General features: G+C 46.9%; 1 protein-coding gene across 2 annotated transcripts in view; it reads right to left on the reverse strand.

Moving 5' to 3' along the window:
• Nucleotides 1–15,788, reverse strand: part of B4GALNT3 (beta-1,4-N-acetyl-galactosaminyltransferase 3) — a 95,941-nt gene extending 80,153 nt beyond the window's left edge. Inside the window, exon 1 of one of the 2 annotated variants that reach the window (XR_013449052.1) lies at nucleotides 15,297–15,788. Coding sequence is in view for 1 of the 2 variants with exons in the window: in XM_078075460.1 (XP_077931586.1) it covers nucleotides 15,297–15,465 (169 nt within the window). In the remaining variant the exon portion in view is untranslated. The remainder of the gene's footprint in view (nucleotides 1–15,296) is intronic. The other variant, XM_078075460.1, reaches the window with a different exon arrangement.
• Nucleotides 15,789–21,950: the final 6,162 nt, after the last annotated feature.

Genomic DNA, 21,950 nt, shown 5'->3' on the forward strand with positions numbered 1-21,950 from the left:
GATTGGATCATGAAACCCCTGCCAGCTGGGGAAAGTGTTCACTACTCTGGAACTTTCTAAACCTTATTAGAGATAGAAAGGGGCAGGAAAATATAAAAAAACCACCCCTTCTTGAGGACTTTTTTTCTTGGTTTTAGAAGAAACAACTTTGGGTTTTTTTTCCCCCCTGCCTCTCAGGCTTTCCAATTCCTAAATATACCAAGCACAATCATTTTGAGCAAACCAAGTTATGTACGATATATGTTTATCTTGCTAAACTAACAGAAAACGACTTTAGATCTGTAAGGGGCACTAAAAAATTTCATAATTGTTTCCCTAAAAATATTACAATATATTGCCATTTCCCAGAAATTGAAACTCTCTAATTTTTGTATCAACAAGTCCCTTAGGCACTTCATTATGCTCATTTCTTTCTCTCAAAGTAAATACCAACTTCCAATTTAATACTTCTTGCTTTGATAAATGTCATCCCATGACAGACAGGTGGTATTTCCTGAGAAACATAATTAAAGCTTCACTATTGTAGAATGTTCCTTATGCAAATATTTTTCCAACCTTCATGCATCAGAACAAAGTTGAATTCTTATTCAATAGGTTAAATCAAACTTGAACACTAATTTTTCCACCTCCTCTCTATAGGCTTCCAAACGCATTCTGAACCCACTTATTACTACCTCTCTGCAATTTATCTTCAATTTGTCATCCATTTCACTTTTTACCCCCGCACAGAATTGCTGGCAGTGGACTTCCATTTGCTAACAAGGGCTAGGATTATGAAAACATCAGCCCTTATCAGCTTGTATCTTTCTCCAGAGATGAGAATAATGGAGATGACAACATCTTTTAAAAATATGTACTTTTCTACCAGAGGATCTCATGATTTATATGTTTCAAGATTCTTTTGATTTACCTTATTTTTTTAAAGATTTTATTTACCTATTTGAGAGAGAGCACGAGCAGAGAGAGGGAGAAGCAGGCTCCCTATTGAGCAGGGAGCCCAACAAAGGGCTCAATCCCAGAACCCTGGGATCATGACCTGAGCCAAAGGCAGACGTTTAACCGACTGAGCCACCCAGGCACCACTGAATGTTTTTTTTGTTTGTTTGTTTTTTAAAGAAGCTCTTTACTCCTTTACTAGAAGGGGCTGTTCTGAGGATAAGAGGGTGTAGGGAACAAAGGTACCTGCTGGATGAGAAATGTCACGTCTTCGCCTGCCCTTTGCAGTATGAGAATTCAACATCAACAAGAGCCTCTTTGCAGGTTACCCTCAGCTATCAGTATCAATTCAGGGTGTCACTAGAGAAATTTCAGAAAACTCACAAGTCACCCCACAGCAGCTGAGGTGGGCCCACGATCCACCCCCACTAGGTGACAACAACTTCCGCTCATTCACTGGCAAGAAAAGATAAATAAACAGACTTGAGAATGGGTTATATGCCTGCTTCGTACACTGTCAGACTGCTTGGATGGGTAGGAAAAAAGGACCTCATGAAACTCAGTCATGAAAAGAAAGCACTCTCAGCAAATAAAAAGGGAACAGGTAATGGCAGAATGGTGAGTGGCATGGTATGCTGTAAAGCGCACTGCTCAAGCATCAGGAATCCTGAGCCCAACGCTGCGCTTTAAGCAGGTTGCTTAAAACTCTCTAAGCCTTAAACTCTCTATTGGTGAAATGAGGAGTTTGAGCAGATTACACTTGAAGAGGCAACTTGCCACTGCCTGATGAGATGTGTTGAGAAAGATTTTGAGACTGCATCTGGGCTTAGTAGAAGAATTACGTGTTCTACTGAAGATGTCTGCCATTCGCCTGGAGTAAAAATTGCAGGTATTTTCCATCTCAGAATTTAAAAATCTCTGAGATCCATTCTGCCCCAGGATTCTCTATGATATGTGAAGGACAGCTCCCAAAAGCCAGTCAAAAGAGAAACAAAGGGGCTTTAAAGGCTGATGAAATGATTAAAAAAAAAACCAATAATAATGAAAAAAATAAGACAATGATAAAAACAAGCAGCTAACACTTATTAAACATTATGTATCCAGAACTGTTCTAAGTACTTTGTATGTCTTATTTCACTTGATTGCCACAAGAAAAACCCAACAAGGTAGAACTACTAATATTCCCATTTCACAGATAAGTAACTGGGGCATATTGAGTCTTAGTACTCTGCTCACTAAAGCACAGCGTGGTTGGAGCTAGGATCCAAACCCAGGTAGTCCGCCTTCAGAGACTCGCTCCTGACGACTATGCTATGACAGAGGAAGAAAAGGAGTTGGGGGGGGCGGGTAGAGACACTGGCAGATGGCACAGAAGACACAACAGCGACCTCGAGAGTTAAGGTAGAAAGGATGGCTGTGTCCGTATGGAGGAAACGTGGGCACAATGAAGCCTGTGCCCACTCAATTCCAAGTTCACCACCCGCCTCTTCCAAGCACTTCACTGATGCTTGTGGGAGGGGTGAAGCCAACTGCCATCACCACATCCTCTGGAGCCATCTTTGGCTTCTCTAACAACCTTAGCTGGAGTACCTAAGACCAACCCAGACAAAGTAGAGATAAAGAGAATATCTAAAATAACAAAAGAGGGGCACCTGGGTGGCTCAGTTGGTTAAGCGCCCCACTCTTGATTCCAGCTCAGGTCATGATCTCAAGGTCATGAGATCGAGCCCCGCACTGGGCTCCATGCTGGGCGTGGAGCCTGTTCAAGATTCTCTCTCTCTCCCTCTCCCTCTGTCCCTGCCCACCTGCCTCTCTCTCTCTTTCTCTCCCTCTCTCTCTCAAGAAATAAGTAAAACAAAATAACAAAACAAAGTATCAACATTTGAGTTGCAGACAACTTCAGTGCAACAGAAGTTCCCAAAAGGGTAAGGTCAGCTGAAAGAGAAATAACTGAGGAAGGCGTCAGGGAAGAGATGGGGTTGAAAGAATGGGCAGACCTTTGAAAAGCAAGCACAAGGAATATCATATGAGACTGGACAGCAGCATTTAAGAGTCGGGGAGAAGACCAGCCCAAGAGGGAGGATACACCAACTCTGACTCTGCAGGGACAAGAAGCGACAGCGAAGCTATTGCTCTCTGGATAGTTACTTCTAGTTTGTACACGCTCTTCTCCATCACCTACCAGTGGGACTGCTTCCTGGCTCTCTTTCTCCCACATAACATCTGTCCCCTGCAACTAGAGTAAAGGGATTTAACTGGGAGGATGCCCCCAAATCAATCAAACTCTGGGAACTTACTGTGTACCAGGTATTGGGCAAATCACTCAGGCAGAGTTCCTGACTGGAGATCCACGGATAGGAGTCAGGGGCCTGTGTACCTCCCCAAAATAGCATGCAAAACATTCGAGGGGGCAGGCAAATTTCTGCACAGATTTCCACAGTTTCTTCATCAGATTCTACAAGTGTATATGAGCCACAAAAGGTTAAAAATCTCTGCACTAGGGAGACAAAGGGGGGAAAATGCCCAGGTCCAGCACTCTAGAAATTCACTATCCCGTGGGGGAAGACAAACACAGACATAAATAACTTTGATGGAAGGCAGACTTTGATAAGTGCACTAATGGAGATACAAAAAAAAAAAAAAAAAAGAAAGCAAGCAAGCCGTGAGGCAAGGGGAACAGAGGTGGATTCCAACTGCGTCTCCCCTCATCCTGGTTTTGGGATCCAGGTTCGTAACGAGAAAAAACAACCACTATGTTTTTTTTAAAGATTTTATTTATTTATTTGACAGAGAGAGACACAGTGAGAGAGGGAACACAAGCAGGGGGAGTGGGAGAGGGAGAAGCAGGCTTCCCGCTGAGCAGGGAGCCCGATGCGGGGCTCGATCCCAGGACCCTAGGATCATGACCTGAGCCGAAGGCGGACACTTAACGACTGAGCCACCCATGCACCCCAAAACAACCACTATTACTTCTCCTCGGGCCCAGACAGAGCCTTTGGCTAGCCCCTCTTTCTCAGGGACTCCCAGTGAAAACTGAGTCTAAGGCTGACCCTATTCCCACCAAGGAGGTGAAGGAGGCCATTGCTTTCAGGACAATGGGAGGCCTTAGCAAGGAGATGCTCTCCTCAAAAAGAGCAGTGACTCTGTTCTACATTTTTTCCCTCTTCTACCCAGTTCCCATTCTCTGAACTCCTGAGGTACTCACTTGTTTTGTGCTTAATCATGTCCTCTACCCCTAGTTACCTATTTTGGGTAAGTCACTTCTCAGAGACCCCCTCACTCTCCAAGCTAGTCTTACCTCTCACCCCTCCGCCTAGAAATTTTGTGCCATTACCATGTTTCATTTTCTTCCAAGAACTAATCACCATCTGAAATTCTTATGTTTGTTTACGTATTTATTATGGGTTTTATTGTGGGGTTTTTTTTTTTCATGAAATGTAAGCACCATGACAGCTTTGAATTTCTGGTTCCCTTCAATATTCTAACACCTAGAACACTGCCCGGACATAACGAGGGTGCAATGGCTATTTGTTGAATAAATGTCTGTCTCCTGTCCCTTTGTATTGTCCTGCAGGACCAGCACAATATCTAAATCCCAGAGAGGAAGCTGTAAGGAGAAATGAAAGCACATTTTTCCTCACGAGAACATCTTCTGAGATGCTGGTTGTACAAGGTTGCCCATAATTAAACTAATCATGGCAGCGTAGCCAGAGAACCGTGTGTGAGACTCACCACCCAACATGGCACCTTCTACATCAACTCTACCGGCAAATTCTGTCACTTCTTTCTTTGACAGGTCTCAGCTATTCTCTGTCACCCTTCTCAGCTAGACACTCACTGCCCACACTTGAGGTCACTGTGATAAGTAACTGAGCGGCCCCTCTCTCTCCACGCCATCCTGCAAACTTCCCACAGTATCCTCTACCTACAGCCACAGCTTCTAGGACATAAAAGGTATTCGACAAACGTCTGAAGAGTCAAAGTCAAGTCAGTGGATAAAAAATAGGAAAACACTGCCTTCATCACATCAAATCCCTGCTTTAAAAAATGTATGTTACTCTCCACCAAATCTAACCACAGCAGCCTGGCACTTGAGACACCACAATCGTGTCACAACCATCGTCCCAACCTCATCTTCAGACCATGTGAGCCTCTGTGCTACAGGATCTGCATTCCCTCAACGTTTACCGAGCTTCTACTATATTCCTCAAGTGGGAACATTCACCTTGGCTTACACACACAACTCCCAATAATCACAGGCTACAGGGGCTGGAAAGGGTCTTAAGCATTCAAGCCAAAGGACTTCCTTTTGGGAAATACAGTGAAATACTAAGAAATGCTGGACAAAATATGACAAACTTCTTTTTATTTACAGAGAACGCTTAAGTTCCATAAAGCAAGGGAAATCTCCAGGGGCCAAAATATAAAGAATTGAGGGGCGCCTGGCTGGTTCAGTCGGTAGAGCATCCGACTCTCGATCTTGGGGTTTTGAGTTCAAGCTGCATGTTGAGTGTAGAGTTTATGTTTAAAAAAAAAAAAAAATGAACTGACTGTCAGAGCAGCAAGCAGATACTAACACTTTGGCAGCCTCAACTTTAGACAATAGATTAGAAAAATTTAGAATAGATTATAGTAACATATTTCTAAACAGAAGAACAATATAGTTTCTAAATAGTATTTTTAAAGGAACCAAATTTGAAATTCAACCAAATAAAACTTAGAGCTTTGAAAAACAGAGTCACTGAACCAACTGAGAAAATGGGATAATATCTCTCCCTCAATTTCTCCACTTCATTGTGCTGTACGTCCCTGCCTTCTCCTGGAAGCTGTTCACCTGAGATCTGCTCCCCATCATCCTCTCCCTTTTTCCAGGCCCTCAGCTCAGCTGGAACAAAAAAGACCACCAAGAACTGAGATGCTCCATTAACACTTAGTCCCTGGTTCGTGAGGAAATCCTCAGTGTCCTCATTCCTCCTGCCAACCCTTGACTCAGAGGCTGTGGTGTGTAGTCAGGAGACCAGCTGTTTGGTGAGAGGAGGGTGTGTAAGTACACATGCCTGCGTGCATCCATTTGAACCCTGGGTTGGCAGGCAGGGTGGAAAGGAGTGGGTCAGAGGATTTGTAAGAAGATCTCAGCAGAGAGGCCTTTAATCTTTGAGGCAACTGCTTGTATGGAGACCACGTTGTCAGAAGTGACCTTGGAGACCAAGTAGCCAGAAGCACTGGGATAGCTGCCACCTCTCAGTTCAAGGCAACTGAGTCATGAAAGACCAGTGCCAGAATGGCAAAGATTGGCTGTCCCCTTGACACCTCAGTGACACCGGAGAGGTTCCAAACCTACTCCTGAAAGGGGCATCTTCTTCCAAAGACTATGAAACTGAAGCCCTCAAAAGAAAAGGCACTTGCCCAAGGACCTCAATAGGTCAGTTACAAAGCTAGGATTTAAATAAAGATAAGTGCCCAGTGTTTCTGCCTTCCAGTCCCGGAAATCCTCAAGAGTGTGCTCAGGGACACGCAGCAGAGTGCCCGGCTACCACTTCCCAATTGCAGAGCTCTTGTGCCCGGACACATCCCCAACAGATCTCTCATCTCCTTGACTTCTGACCCGCCCCTCCCACCCCCTAATGCAAGTCTTTGCCTGGGATGGGGATAGAAAGATGGAGGCGGCGGGGGAGGGGGGGTGCCTGGGTGGCTCAGTCGTTAAGCGTCTGTCTTTGGCTCAGGTCATGATCCCAGGGTCCTGGGATGGAGCCCCACACGGGGCTCCCTGCTCAGCGGGGAGCCTGCTTCTCCCTCTCCCTCTGCCTGCCGCTCCCCTGCATGTGCTCTGTCAAACAAATAAAAAAACAACAAAAAATTCTTAGAAAGATGGAGGCGGTGCTGAGTATCACAGAAGGAAAAAAGGAAGAACATGTATTTGCTGGCAGGTGCTGGACATAGATGGCCTGGGGACTGCTGAGGACCGGGCACAGCTGTGTCATGGACTGAGATGCCAAAGAGACACTGGCAAAGGGCTAGCTAAGGAATGTATCTATCCACTCCTGCCTGCCCAGCCATTTTCCAGTTCCTACCAGACTGTAAACTCTCAGGGGGCAGAGATGGGAACTAACATCCACTGAGCTCTTAATATGTGCAAGGCTTTTGTTAAATCTAATTGGGCACCTAATATGTGCTAGGCTCACTAAATCTTACTTAGTCATAAGAAAAGCTCTACAGGGAGGGCATTATAACCCAACCCACCAACCCCCTCTTGCCCAGATGAAGCATCTGAGTCTTGAAAAGGGCTAAGTACCTTATGCAAAGTCCTGCAACTAGTGAGTAACAGAGCTTGGATTTGAGCCCTGCCTTGTCTTCAAAGTCCATAATTTTTTCCAGGAACTATCAATGCTTTTTACCCCACTAAGTCCCCCACAAAAAAGTAAATGCTCCATAAACATTTTAAGTTTGAAAATGAATCACCTCTGCAGCCACTCAAGATTTGCAAAATAAATAAAAATTGAAAAATACACATCACTCGACTTCTGGGCATTTACATACAAAATCCTTGGTCTGTTTGGAATGTCATTTCTCTATCCCCACCCCCACCTTTCTTTCTCCTTTTCCCATCCGTGGGCTCTTTTCCCAGGTCCTGATACTAGAGTGGGATGCATGCATAGCTTCTGCTAGGCACCACAAGAATACGGTTTAAAAGAAATTAGTAGAGGAGGTAGATACCATCTCTTCCCTGGACCTGGTTTCTCATCTGTTAGTAAAGGGACTGGATCTCTGATGTTTGTAACTTTATGCATCCATAACCACAGGCTGGGCAGTGGCTACAGGTCTTCACGCTTATGGTCTCACCATTGGTCTGGCAGGGTAAGGGTCCACATGACAAACTTGAGGTTCCTGGCCTTCCTGACCAGTCCCTTCAGTTGCTTTATCAGTGGTGATGGGGCTCCCCAAGCTTTACTGAATTTTCCTCGTATTTTTGTCACTGTTCTCAATGACACTGGCTTAGGCCCCAACATCTGTCAGTAAATTCTAAGCTTTTAATGATACTCATGAAAAGGTGAGAATTTATTTTTGAATGCCATTCAACTTTTCAACACCTAAATAAACTAAAAAAAAAGAAGGAGAAGACTGGGAATATTATTGTTTGGCTTTTTTTAATCTAGAATTCTTGTTTAAGGTATTCCAGAATCCAGCATCTGGTTATCACAGCTTATTATACTTTATTTTTTTTCTTTTCAATAATCTGTAGGTCAAAGTAGTGGGATTATAGGTTATTTTTAATTTCTTCTTCATACTTTTATATACACCATAGCACTTCTTTGATTTCTTTTATGCCTTGATTTGCTCCGAAAAAGTTAAAGTGGTTTACAAGGACCATAGAATATAAGATGACATAAACTAGAAGTCATTGTGGGAGGAAAAGGAAAAATAAAGATATAAGAGGCATAAAATTAATACCAAGAGGCAGATCATAAAACCTTTTACACTTTTTTCCAGATGAACCAAAAACTGAATTATAAAGCTTTCTAGTAACCAACACAAAGGGAAAAACCTGGTAGGTATACAATTTACATGGCCAATAAAAATTTAAACAAACTGACTACTCAAAACAAGCACAGCTATTTCTAATATCAAGACCAGAGAAACATTTTTGGATGGTTCTCACACACAGGATAAGCAATGTTTCTCAACCCCACCCTGGTAGCAGTTCTAATGAAGAATTTCATGGGGCTCTATCTCATAGCTTTTAGGTCCTAGTCTTCACTGGCCACTCCTTAAGTTATTGTATCAGTTGTAATGGGGTACCTACAGCACAAAAAAGTGATTTTACAGGGGTTAATGTGGTCCAGCTACAAAGCTGTCATCTGGTGTAACGAACATGTACTATTTTTATAATCATAAATATCAACTTTAAAATAAAGCACGTATTTTTATACAGAAAGTATAAAAATAGGCTAAGTGAATCTGTCCTGAAGGTAATGACTGAAAGGGAATTCAAGGGGCGCTGCTGGGGCGCTGGTAATGTTCCATTTCTTCATCAGGGTGCTTGTTACACAGGTATGTTCAGTTTGTGAAAATTCAAGCTGTATACTTATATGTGTGCTTTTCTGAACACATAAGATATTTCAACGAAAAGTTACAAAAAAAACAAAACAAAACACACACACAGCCAGGGACCACAGGGATAATTTGTATCCTTATTTTCTAAAAAAGTTGGGTTAGTAGTTAAAAAAAAAAAATTAGCATAAAAAATAAATTACATACAAAAATATCACAAGGATAAAAATAATATTCATTTTTGCTTGTCTCATGGATACTCGTAACACTGAAAGCAGCACTTGTTAGAACCTAAAAGTCTGCAAAATTTAAAGAGCTATCCATCATGCTTTGCTCAGAATATATAACATATTCAGCCCAACGCCCTTTATATACACCATCCAAACTGTTCTCACCTCTTCCAGTAGTATTTTTTTTATATCGGGTAACATATAAATCTATTAATTGTGGATCACAAGGCTAAAGGGGTCTGAAAGCAAACTATAGAGCTGGCCTGGTTTAGACCTCACCATCCTTGGATATAAGGAGAAGTATTTGTGGAAAATAAAAAGAGTAGATTTTGAGACTGGTGGAACTTGGTACAGAACTAGGCTCCAAGAACAGCCTGTAGGCCCCCTTCCAAAGCAAACTCTGCTATGGCGGCCGCTCTGCTCTGCTCCATAAAGCTCAGCACTAGAGGGCAAGACCAGCAGGCTCTGTGGCCTGGAAAATTACTGCAGTCCGAGTACCAGCAGCTCCTAAAACCAGCACAGAAGTGGTTGCTTCAAAAGACCTGGTGCTGCGAAGCAGTTATAACCATGCAGGGCATCCGGACAACTCCCGGACAGGGAGCGGTAAGGAGCCTTGGCACCCCTGAGCAGGCAAACCCTCAACTCGGACTGAGGGTCCCTGGGCAGTGTGGGCAGGATAGATGGCGAGGTGTGTTGCCGCAATTGTCCTGGCCACGTCACAAGGAGAACGGAAGAGACCAGGGAAAGGAGATGCCAAGTCTGGGTAAGGTCTCCTACTCTCTGTCACACACGGCGTTCTGGGTAACAGACGGTACTGGGTCCAAAGAAAACACTCTTATATAAAAAGGCATTGATGGGGGCGCCTGGGTGGCTCAGTTGGTTAAGCGACTGACTGCCTTCAGCTCAGGTCATGATCCCAGGGTCCCGGGATCGAGTCCCACATCGGGCTCCCTGCTCAGCTGGGAGTCTGCTTCTCCCTCTGACCCTCCTCCCTCTCATGCTCTCTGTCTCTCATTGTCTCTCTCGCAAATAAATAAAATCTTAAAAAAAAAAAATTCCAAAAAAAAAAAAAAAGCCATTGATGGCTTAATTCTCACCCTTTGCATATGTGTTGAAAGGCTATTGTTGTTTATATGTATTACGGTACAAGGAACAAGAATTCCTAGGTTCTATTCTTGGATCGGTCACTGAAAACAAAGTATCTGCCAGTGGAAAATATCAGGTGCTTGGAAATTCAGAGCTTACCATCCATAACCAGGAGGTATTTATTCAAGTGCCTAGCGTGTGCCCAGAATGGAATACTGATTTGAAGATACACACAGCAGCCAGGTGGCCAGGGTGGCAGCATAAAGAGACGTAAGTAGGACACAGGAACGCGAGTCAGAGGCTCCACGGGAGCGAGGGGCAGCCCGGCCAGCGCAGCAGGAGACATGGTCCCGGGCCACGGGGAGCACAGAAGGAGTCATGTTCCCCTGCAACACTCACCTCTGTTCTGAGCGTCAGCCCTAAGCCACACCATGCCCGCTCTGCCCACACATCGGTCTCATTTGTTCCCCCTCTCTCCCTGCCTGCAGCTCAGATTACTGTTCTGCCCTGAGTTACCTCTGCTATGGAGGGTTTGTATCCTTTCCAAACCAGCGTGGCTGTGGTGACCCCAGGAGCTCAGGTGCCTGCCTGACATCTGTGGCTGTGGCTCCCTCAGCCCATTCAAAGTCCACCGGAAGTCACAGGGGCCAACCAGAGAGGTGTAAAGCTGATTCATTCCTGAGCCTGAGAACACTTTGGGGTTCAGCGGGTAAAGCTGACACTTAAAAATGGAGACACACTGGAACTGGCCTTGTGAGATCTAGAAAGAGGCTGGTGCATGCTATCATTCTGCCCTGGCTCCATGCCCAAATGCAATCTCTTGGCTCCAGCACCAAGTTGGTCCCAGCAGTAGGTCAATTATAGAGCAAAGAACCTAGAAACCATTTTAGTCCAGATCTCTGCCCTCGGGCAGGATTTAGCTAATCCAATCTGAACGAATGGGTATAACTTGTTAAAACCTGCCAGGATGGAGAGTCTTTAACCTCCACTAATAGTCTGTTCCCAGGGCTGCTTTTCAGCTGGTACACTCCAGTACAGCTGTACCAGTTGTTAAGCTACTGAAAGACTTATGAACATGGTGGCATATAGTGACTGCCCCAAGCCCTCTGAATGCCCCACTACCACCCTGACCTGACCTGTCCCCAGGAGAGCTTCATGACTCAGCAGCTAAAAGGCTCAGCAGCTAAAAGGCTCATGCCAGCCACAGCAAGGGACCCTCAGGACCCTATTCAGGCATCCTCCATACCGAAGTATCATAAAACTGCTTGACCCTGGCTGGCTCCATTCTACAAGGCTACCTACCCTATTCTTTTTTTTTTTTTTTAAGATCTTATTTATTTATTTGACCGAAAGAGAGAGAGAGAGAGAGAGAGAGAGAGAGAAATAGAGAGCGCACACACAAGCAGGGGGAGGGAGAGAGGGAGAGGGAGAAGCAGGATCTCCACTGAGCAGGTAGCCCCATGTGGGGCTCTATCCCAGGACCCCGGGCTCACGACCGGAGCCGAAGGCAGACGCTTAACTGACTGAGCCACCCAGGTGCCCCTACCTACCCTATTCTAAAACTGCCTTCTCTTATCTACAGAATAAATGCCAGTCTTTAAGGTTGTTTTCAAAGTCTTTCATAATATAGCACCATCCTATATTCTCCCCTCCTACTCTCTGCTTCATCAAACCCAGATGCTCGACATTCCCAAACTCTAACTTTTCCCTGGTCTTTGTTTATACTGCTTTCTGTCTGGAATAGCCTTCTCTTTCCATATCCGTTAAAATCTTACCAGCTCCTCAAGATCTCCTGAAATGTCACCACTTGCATGAAATATTAGTTGAAAGAGCCCTATCCCATTTCCGGGAAGTGTCACAGCAACATCTAGGTTCCCCAGTTGTAAAACTTAATGATTATTCCATATTACAATTATTTTTATATATGCACCTGAACTCCCCTCTTAGAGAGAAAGCTGCTGAGAGGGCTAGAAACCATAATCTACTCATCATTATATCTAAGTGATCTAGCACAATGCCTTGCTTGAGGTATGTGCTAAATAAATATTTGTTTAAATGAGTGAGTGAACAGCTCTAATTCTTTTGTCCAAGGGACTCATTTTCTATCTGTTAAAGATTTGGGGTTTTTTTCTCTGAAGTTACTCCAATTGTGGTTGTTATCTCTTTCTACATATGGAGCCCAAATTGCACATCGTCCATATCTTAAACTACTGGGTTATTCCATGAAGATGAAGCAGGAAGCATGCTCCCCTGTCATTACTTTCCCACCCTGGAGTTTGTGACTGCCATTTCTCCATACACTTCTTCCAGCGTCAGATCAATGTACCCGTCACACAGGGACAGGCAAATGAAAGGTTTTTGGTAAAGGAGGCCGGCCTTACAGATGACAGGAAGGCTGCTGGTAGAGTGAGTTGGCAGGGATTGCTAGAGAGAGGAGGCAGGGTGGCTTGTTGGGAAGCAGAGCCAAGCTGGGACTCTGGTTGCTGTGGTAAAGGCCACGGGTGCAGTCCTGGGAGGGGAAGTTCTACTGGTTGCTGTTGGTATGCCAGGGTGTAAAGGAGGGAATGCGAGCAAGCCTTTCTGTACCTCTATTCTTTAATTCCTCCTCCCCTCCTCTCCCCCCAGAGGAATAGCTCTGAGCTGGGAATAAGACCTATAGGACAAGAGAGGACTTTGACGAAAGACGTCTGGGCTTCTTAAAAACAAAGGATGGGAGACAAGGAGCCAGAAACCACAGCCACTGTCTAAACCTCATTCCAAAAGGAAATCCAGGCAAGAGTAGAATACAATGAGACAGCCCAGCATGAAAAGTCACCCTGCAGAGCAGATGGGTTTCAGGGTTCTAGGAGGCTGAGATGAGGAAGCAATGACCCATCAGTGCCTGGGCTTGGGCTCTCGTTAAAAATGATGGTTAGACAAACAAAGATGTTGCTGGAATTGGAAGCTGGGAACATCTTTCTGGAGAAGGGTCAGTTTGGAAAAGGAAACAAAGAATAAGGAAACCCAGAGCTAAGATTCATCTAGAAGGGAAACCAAACAGATCCACGAATTGATAGCTGAGGATGAGACAGCCAACAGGAGTCAGAGGGTAGGAGCCAGAGCGTGAGATTATGATGGTGGCAAACTGGTTCTGGTCTCTGAGGAGAAAGCACACCTGAGGTAAAGGCAAAGTGTATTGGGGGGGGTGGAGGGTGGGAGGAAGACACTAATTTCAGCATCACAAAGCAACTGCTTTCCTCTGTTTTTAATCTGTGCAGAGGATCCCACTGGCTACCACATTAACAAAATGGTGGCCACGTTGAGAAGGGGTGTCCCAAGGAGGAGAGAAGGGAGATCCCTTCCCAGGGCCTCCCACCTGCACACACTCCAACGGGGCTCACCCACTTGGGACTGAGCGGCCACAGTATGGAAGAGCGCTGTCTTTCAGAGAAAAGAGCAAGGCTCAGGGGAGGGAAGAACTAGCTATGGGAAGGCAAATTTTGGTCATCAGAAGGAAGAACTCTCCTATTTAGAGCTGGGGAGCTGTGGCTAAGCAGAGCTGTCCTCACGATGCGCTCAGCCCTCTGACCCTGGAAAAGCTCAAGCAGGGGCGATCACACAATCTAAGCATCCAGACTCAAAGGGACCTTGGAGGTCATTTAGTCCAACTTCCTCCTCCTACCTGAGAAGCTGTCATTTTCCCTTTGATCCCCCAACTCGTTAGTGGCAGAACCAGGACTGGAAGCCCAGTCTCCCTACTCACAGCCAGAATTACTTCAACAGAGAGGTTCTGCCATAAATATATGTCTCTACCCTGAACCAGCTCAATTACTGACCCTAGTCATTCCCTCTCTTTGGCCACAGGAGGAGGCAAAGCACCACACCCAACTCTGGGCAGAGCAGTTGACACAAGGACATGTCGCAGCATCTTCTCACCAGCAATTTCATCACCACATAGACCTTCAGAATTTCCTCAATGGGGGAAGTGAATGCATGGGAGACAATGTGCTCCAACTACGAACCTCCACTCCTCAGGCTTGGGCAGGGAGGCTCCTCTCTGGGAGTTTCTCCACTTTTTCCTGCTGTTACATTGACCTTTTACAGTCGCTGACACTTTCGGAATTTTACTTTGTTAGCTCCATCAATAGTAAACTGAAAATGACGTCGGATAGCCATGAGTGTCGAAGGAAAACGAGAAAGAGACCGTTCCCACACATTTTCCTAAGAGGAAACTGAGGCACAGAAAAATTAAGTGGCTTTGGCTACGTTAAAAAGAGAAGTAGGAATCTAGCCCCTGCCTGGTCCACTGTGCGGTCCACTGTCTCCACGACCAGGACGTTCTGAAGGGTTCCAAAGGGAGCTTCAGATAACTAGCTGGAGGGGTGGCCAGGACTAGGAGTGGAGGCCGGCTCAGTGAGGAAGCGGAAGGGGGGCGAGTGGCGTAGGGGAAGGGGGAGGTGAGGGGGCTCTCGGAGGTATGGTTAAAATAAAGAACCCCAGAAAGCGCAGCGGGAGAGGAAACGTAGCGAGCCACAGAGCAGGCGGCGAGCAAAGTTTGGGCCGCGCTAACCGGAGCGCGCCTCCTCGGGGGACTCACGGCCGACGGCACCCCGGGCACAAACCCCGAGCCCACGACTGGAGCGTGCGTTTCTCTCGCTGGGGGCAGCTGCAAGCCTAGCGCGCGCGAGGTGCCCCGCGTCTCGGCCCGCACTTCCGCGGGGCAGGCGGGAGCCTCTCTCCCCGCAGTCCTCCGAGGGCAGCAGCGAGCAGCCCCGAGGATGCCCCGGCCCCACACGGTCCGGCGGGCAGGCCCGGTCTCGGAACTCGGCGACCGGCCCCCACGCCCCCCTTCTCTCCCCGAGTAGGCAGCGGGGCGGCGCCGGGCACCTGGAGACGAAAATGAGCTGGAAATCGGGTCTGAGGATGAGAGGCGGGTCTCCCCAACCCGGGAGCCACCGGTCCGGCCTCCTCCCACCTCCGCGCCCCCGCCCTCCCCCGTCCCCCGGCGCTACTTACTCCGGTTCAGAGGGTTCCCGCCGACCTGGGCCGACGCCACCAGTTCCAGATAAAGAGTCCAGAGCCCCACGAACACCAGGGCGAGCGCCAGCAGCAGCCGGAAGCGCCTCCGCAGCAGCTTGACCGGGCACAGGAGCAGCAGGAGCAGCGCGGCCCGAGGGCTCCCCATGGCGCGGCGCCCGGGCGGCCGCCGCCAGCGCGGGCCGCTCCGCACCCAGCCCCCGCCCCCCTGCCGGGCCCAGCGCCCCGGGCGCACGGTGGCCCAGCCCCAGCCCAGCGTCTCAGGACTGCGCCGAGGCCGTCTCCCCCGGCCGCTCTCCTGCCGGGCGCCGGCTCATGCTCCGCGCGCAGGGGGTCCCTCGGGCGCCTCGCGCCGCCTCTCAGGTCTCTCTCCGCGAGCAGAGCCGGCGCCTCCTCCCCCGAATGTCCTCCGCGCCCGGCTCTCCTCTCCACGCCTCTCCTCGTCGCAGCCTCGCCGCCTCCCGCCCGCCTCCTCGCCCGCCTCCTCGCCCGCTCGCCCGCTCTCACTGCCCACAGGAAGGCTTCCCTAGGTGCGCGTCTGCCAGCCTCTCCTCCGCCGCCTCCCGCTCCGGCTCTTCCTCCCAGCCCAGGGCGCGACCGCACACCCACCTGTCCCGCCCCCGCCCAGGCCCCGCCCCCGGGGCACAGGTGGGCTCCGCCCCTGAGAAGCCCCGCGGAGAGGGGAGAGCTCCTGTTGGCCTCCTTGGGGCAGCGAGAGAGGCGGCCAGAGATTGTCTGGCGCCTCCGCCGACTCGAGACCGTTGGGGTGTTGGAGGGGGCGAGTTCTGATCCGAAATCTGTGTGACCGAGGGAAACTGAGGTACCGCCCAGGCACTTAGTGGTGTTGCGCCCCAAGCAGAAGTGAAGTAGAAGCCGGGTATAAGGTGGGGCGCGGAGTGGGGGGGAGTGGGGGGAGCGGTCACTCTGGGGAAGAGCTGGGGGGGTGACGCCGAGGTTTGGCTTCAGGGCCTCTCGGGGCCAGTGACGACCCTACTTCCTACTTTAAGTAATAAGAGTAGACATGGTATTAGTTGGGAGGCAGTGGGCCACTTAAATCAGCCAGTTTCTTCGTCCGGGCTGGATTTGAAGACCCTTCCATCCCAGCCTCAACCACCTCAACAAGAAACTCTGGGGAAGTTATACGCACCCGGGACTGAATCCCAAGTGGTTTTTCCCAGACTGGGATGAAATAGCTACTGGGGGAGAACAGATGTTGGAGAGTTCTGAAGAATTAAAAATCAAAAAGAGGGGCGCCTGGCTGGCTCAGTTGAAAGAGCAAGCTACTCTTGATCGCCCTGTCGTGAATTGGAGTCCCACGTTGGGTGCAGAGATTAAATAAGTAAATATTAAAAAAAAAAAAAAGTAAACAGGAAAGGCACTCAAAGAGTTGAAAAGATCATCAAGATATTCTGTATTCCAGTGCTCTGCCTTCCGGCAGGTAAAATTATTATCTGATTTAAATGAGATAATCAAGGTCCAGCGGAGCAGAGTGAGTTGCCTAAGGACAATCATAGTGCAGTTTTCTTTCCACTCTCCTGCGGAAAGTGGTCAGGAGACTACGAAGAAAGCAAGAATCAGAGAAGCATTCCTAGAGATTTTTCACTCAAACAACATGCAAGTAGTGTTCCAAAACAGACGTTCACAGAATTGAGTGCTGTGTTTCCTATTCTCTCTGCTACCACCTTAGTTGGATGCTCAATAGTCCAGTAATCTCTAGGGGCTGTTTAACTTTTCCCAACTAGCACCCCACCCCCACCATCCTCTCCTGTACCGCCAGAGAGTCTATACAATTCTTTGACACATTCATACACATGCTCAAAAACATTTAATGGCTTCCTAGTGCTTACTAATTAAAATGCAAACTGTAAATCTGGAATTCAAGGCTTTCCAAAATCTTTTCCAACTTTATGTGACCATATGAAATCTGCTTGAGTTAAAATGAAGTCACTTACTGCCCCCCTCCCCCCAATATATTTTTTTTTTGGTCAGATTTGACCCTTGCTTCAAGGTCTATTTCAGGCTCTCTGAAGTTTTCTTGGACCAACCCAGTCTTGAGCAACCCTATCCTGCTTGGAATTTTAGTAGAACTGACAGCCTGCCCCACAGATATGTACAGACTCCCCAACCTCACTGCAAGGCTTCAAAAGTGGGAACTTCTTTGCCTCCTCAATAGGTACACAATGTCCATTTTAGTAATGTTTGAGGATGAAGATAGCGCTTGGAGCAAACATCCGCCAGAACTTCCCGTGTAGTTCTTTAACAAAAGGTAGATCTAAAGAACAATTCTCTAATGGCCCCAAGGAAATGTCTCTGCAAAGTTCCAAACCAGAGACGTGTACACTTGCCATTTTCTTCTTTCTCTCCAAAAGGCTGAGAGGCAAGAATAGCCTGCATGGACAAGCTTGGCGGTGCGAGGTGATCAGGGTCTCTGGAAATAGAGTCTCTCTCTCTCTCTCTCTCTCATTGGGAGCAACCAGACTGACTGGCTGTTAGGCTGAGTCACTTTCAGGTGCTTTGTCATGGAAACAGGTGGCAGCCCCTTCTATAATCCTCTCCTCAAGATTGTTCCTCCTGAGAGAACACATGTAACCACTTCCATCAACCAAACCCTTGAAGTATCTGCTATGTGGTAACGGGGAGAAATAAAAAACAGAGAGCTTGCCATTTAATTGAGGAGAAAAGATATTCCACAGAAAAAGAGATCTGACAATATAAAGGCTAAGTTTCTGGTCCAAATAGTAAATTCCAAAGAAATTCAGAAAAGGAAAGAGATCATTCTGTACATCTCATTTCTTTGCCTTCGTCTTCCCACTCTATGTTCTTATACCTTAAACAGCTCATTTCTGGGATGCCAGGCTGGCTCAGTTGGAAGAACATGTGACTCTTGATTTTGGGGCTGTGAGTTCAAGCCCCATGTTGGATGTAGAGATTACTTTAAAAAAGTAAATATATAAAAAAAAAATTTAAAAATCATTTTTTCTCTACTTATGGTGAGAGAGTGCAGGGGTGGGCAGGGAGAAGGAGGCCAGGAAACCCTTGTGGCTCTCCCTCTTCTGTCTCCTCAGCACTGAGATTTCCCTCACACCCAGACACTGCTTTCAGACAGCTTGCTCCAAATCCCCTGTTGACTCCTAATATCACAGCAAGGCAGCATCCAGACTTTGAGACCCAAATTCTTTTTTCAGTCATTTGAGCTAGCTGTCATTCTCCCTCAGGTCCAGAGTTAAGTATATAGGTTGAGGTATAATTTTAGTGGCACAGTATTGCCACCAATGTCTGTTCATTGTCATGTCAACTTATCTGGATCCTCACTGGTTCTTCTGATGACTTTCACTGTCCTTTCAGTCTCCCACTTCAGTGCTGGCCCCTGTCCAGAATGGCCCAGGGTCACATTGCACAAATCACACCTGAAAGGAAAGAGCACTTCCATCATGTAACCTGTAATATGGATGGGGTGGGCTCTGGTCTTTGGCTTGGCTAGGATGTCAGCATCAGGTCAAACCACAAAGTCTCTTCTCCCAAATTGCAGAGGCTTTGTGAGAGAGGTCAGTTGAAGCTTTCTAAAATGGGCCGAGGCTAGCACAGGGGCCAGAAAATCCTGGTTTGTAGAGAATTCAAAAGGGAAACGTGTACAGTGACCAGTAGGTGTGGTAGCAGAACTCTTGTGTCCAGAGCAATACTTATTCTAGTCATAGGGATGGCAGCTTATACTAAGTAACTCCCATGATCCCAGGGCCCCCTGCCCATTTCCTCAAACCTGACACCTATTTTATAATGTGGCACCTTGAGCTTACAGAGCATTTTTACATCTTTTTCATATGTGTTTTCTTTCTCACAACCACATGAGAATAGTAGGAAAGGTATTCTCCTCTATTGACAGATGAACTATGCAAACCTCAGTTTCTTCAAGGTGATCTGCACCAAGTTCACATGACCAGTGCAGTGGTGGAATCAGAACTAGAACCAGATCTTTAGCCTCTGGTTCTCTTTCCATTGGACCCAGAGAACTCCTTCTCTGAGCCAACATTCCATATTGCCTTCTGCCCATACAGACCCTCGCTCTTGTCTTTTACTTCAGGAGCTTCTCTGCTATTCAGAAGTATTTTATGGAGATATCTTAGTTAGCGGGAATTCTGATGATAATTCAGTGAGGGTTTCTGGGCCATTGCTAAGTCAATGTCTTAGACTGTGACAATGGGGAGAATTCCATTCTCATACTTTGAGAGAATTCCTAAGACAGAAAAGGACAGTGCTGAAGCTATCTCTCAGTGCCATGGCCATCTTGGCAAGCATTTATTTATCTCTTTCAGCTCATGTAAGACATCATGCCTATAGATTTCACTAGTTCCATTTTACAGATAAGTGATGTTAAGTAACTGGTTCAAGGTGATGTAGGTGACTTGTATCTTAGATGGCGCTCAAACTCAGGCTTTCTAACTTCAGATCCAATGCCTTTTTTTTTTCCTTTGCACATATTTCCCTGGAAGTTTCCCTGGAGCAATATATTCACCCTGGAAACTCTGAGCTCACTCTCAGCACATCCATAACTCACCAAGCCACATGATAATTCTTCTCCTCCTCCTCCCCACCCTCTTCAGTGCTGCTTGCTCTGCTCTTTACAGAAGAGGTCCCTTTTTCCTCTCTCTTCCTTCCACAAGTCCATCTTCTACAGGTCTTTTTGCAGAGTTTGCTACTGCGAAGGCGAGTCCCAAGGTGGAAACCCTCACTGAAGGCTTCTTACTGGCTACTTCTCTTGATTGCCAGTGTAGTTGGGCCCTTCTCTCTGGATGGTGGAAAGAATTGTATGAACTCTGGCCAAGCCCCAAGCCTTAGTTTCCCTCCGTTTGTGGTCCTAAATAATTTTGCATACTGGATGGGGAAACAGATGAATATTTACCATCTTTATAGAAGAATGTGTACAAGATTGCATCATAGAGAGCCAAAGGAACCAGATGAAAAGAGTCAAAGGAAAGACAAACAGAGGGCAGAGATGTTTTGTGTCAGAACAAAGCTCTTTAGCTTTTAGGAAAGGATCCCAGGCAGCTCACATACTGAGAGCTTATGGTTTCCTCTCCCTCCCAAGCAAATGAGTTGTGGATTCGATCTTCAGCAAATGCAAGGCATGACCCAGACTGGAACTATATGCTTCAAAGCTTAAATTTGGCATCTATTGCTAGGTCTTGCTTCTCTTTCCAGTCTGCAGTGTGAATGCCTCCAAATTACTACAACCTTTCTTCCTGCCTTCCTCCCCCAAGGAAAGGGATTCTCTAGCAAGTCAACAGATAATTATCTAAGTCAAAAAATTAACTTTGACTTGTTCGGGCTTTTCAACTGAGTAATAGCAATTATTCCCCTGCACTCAGATTTGCTTTGTTGCTGGGAAACCCACAAGAAGAAAGGGTGAACAGCACTCTTTGTTGCTCATTAGTTGGTGCTGAAACAGAGGTTAAATGAGCCTTCCCTGGAGCTCCACCTCCTGTCTCTCTGACCACTAAACCTCACTAGAAAGACATTCTCTCACCCTTCTGTGGAAAGACATTCTCTCCTGTCTGCAGTCTGCAGTCTGCTACTGCAGATAATGGTGAGGGGCTTTGTAGCTGAAGCTAAGGCATAGCGACCCCCAGCTCTGAGTAGCTTCGTCCCCACTCCCACGTCCTGGTAATGTTTGATGTCTGAGAGCTATGTGGCTTGCCATGGCTTGAAACCTCTGACCCACATACCTCTGAGTGAACTCTTGGTGCTTTCTTCTCTTCTCCCGAGACACATCCCACAGGCTTGGTCCCCACGAGTACAAATACAGGTGTACACATGCTTCCCTTTGGGGGTGCTGTAGATGGTAGCCTCGGAGGCAGCTTTCTTGCCTGACTTAGCTCTCTGGCACCACCTTCTGCAGCACTGAGGGTGTTCTCAGCATTTTCAGAATAAACTATGGGTCTCTAAGCCTCTGAGGGAAGCTGGATTTCCGACCCCTGTTCTTTCATCCTGAAGAAACTCTTCCATATATATCTACCACTCCAGACTTCACAGCTTCCCAAATCCCTAATGGGGCTTGTCAATGACCACAACCTGTACTCCTTCTATAGCATCCAGCCCAGAAGTCATTCTGTAAATACTCTGTAATAATGAATATTTACCATCTTTATAGAAGAATGTGTACAAGATTGCATCATAGAGAGCCAAAGGAACCAGATGAAAAGAGTCAAAGGAAAGACAAACAGAGGGCAGAGATGTGAGATAAGTGTTCTTATTCTCCATCCTAGGAGGCTCTGCCTTCTCTTCAGCCCACTCATTTAAGGATGTCTTCCTCTATTGAAGCAAAAGTGGGGATATGGATGTTCCTTCCCTTGCCTCAAATACAGTCAAATCCACTCACCTGCTGGGAAAGCTGCAGGCAACCCAGGCAAGTGGACAGCAGGCTGGATTAACCTACCGTATGGCTTTGCTAGGGAAGAACAATGATCCTAATGGCCAGTACATGTGCAGAGTGCCACAAAACAGCTCCAGTGCTCAAGCCCCAGACAGACTTTCTGAAAACCTTCTTTGTCTAAGTTCATAGGTCCAGGCTATAAACTCTGGTGAGAGCCCCAGCCATGCCACTTAACACTCAATCACTGTGGCATCTCAGCAGCATGT

Source organism: Halichoerus grypus, chromosome 6, assembly GCF_964656455.1.
Source record: "Halichoerus grypus chromosome 6, mHalGry1.hap1.1, whole genome shotgun sequence".
NCBI classification, from domain to species: domain Eukaryota; kingdom Metazoa; phylum Chordata; class Mammalia; order Carnivora; family Phocidae; genus Halichoerus; species Halichoerus grypus.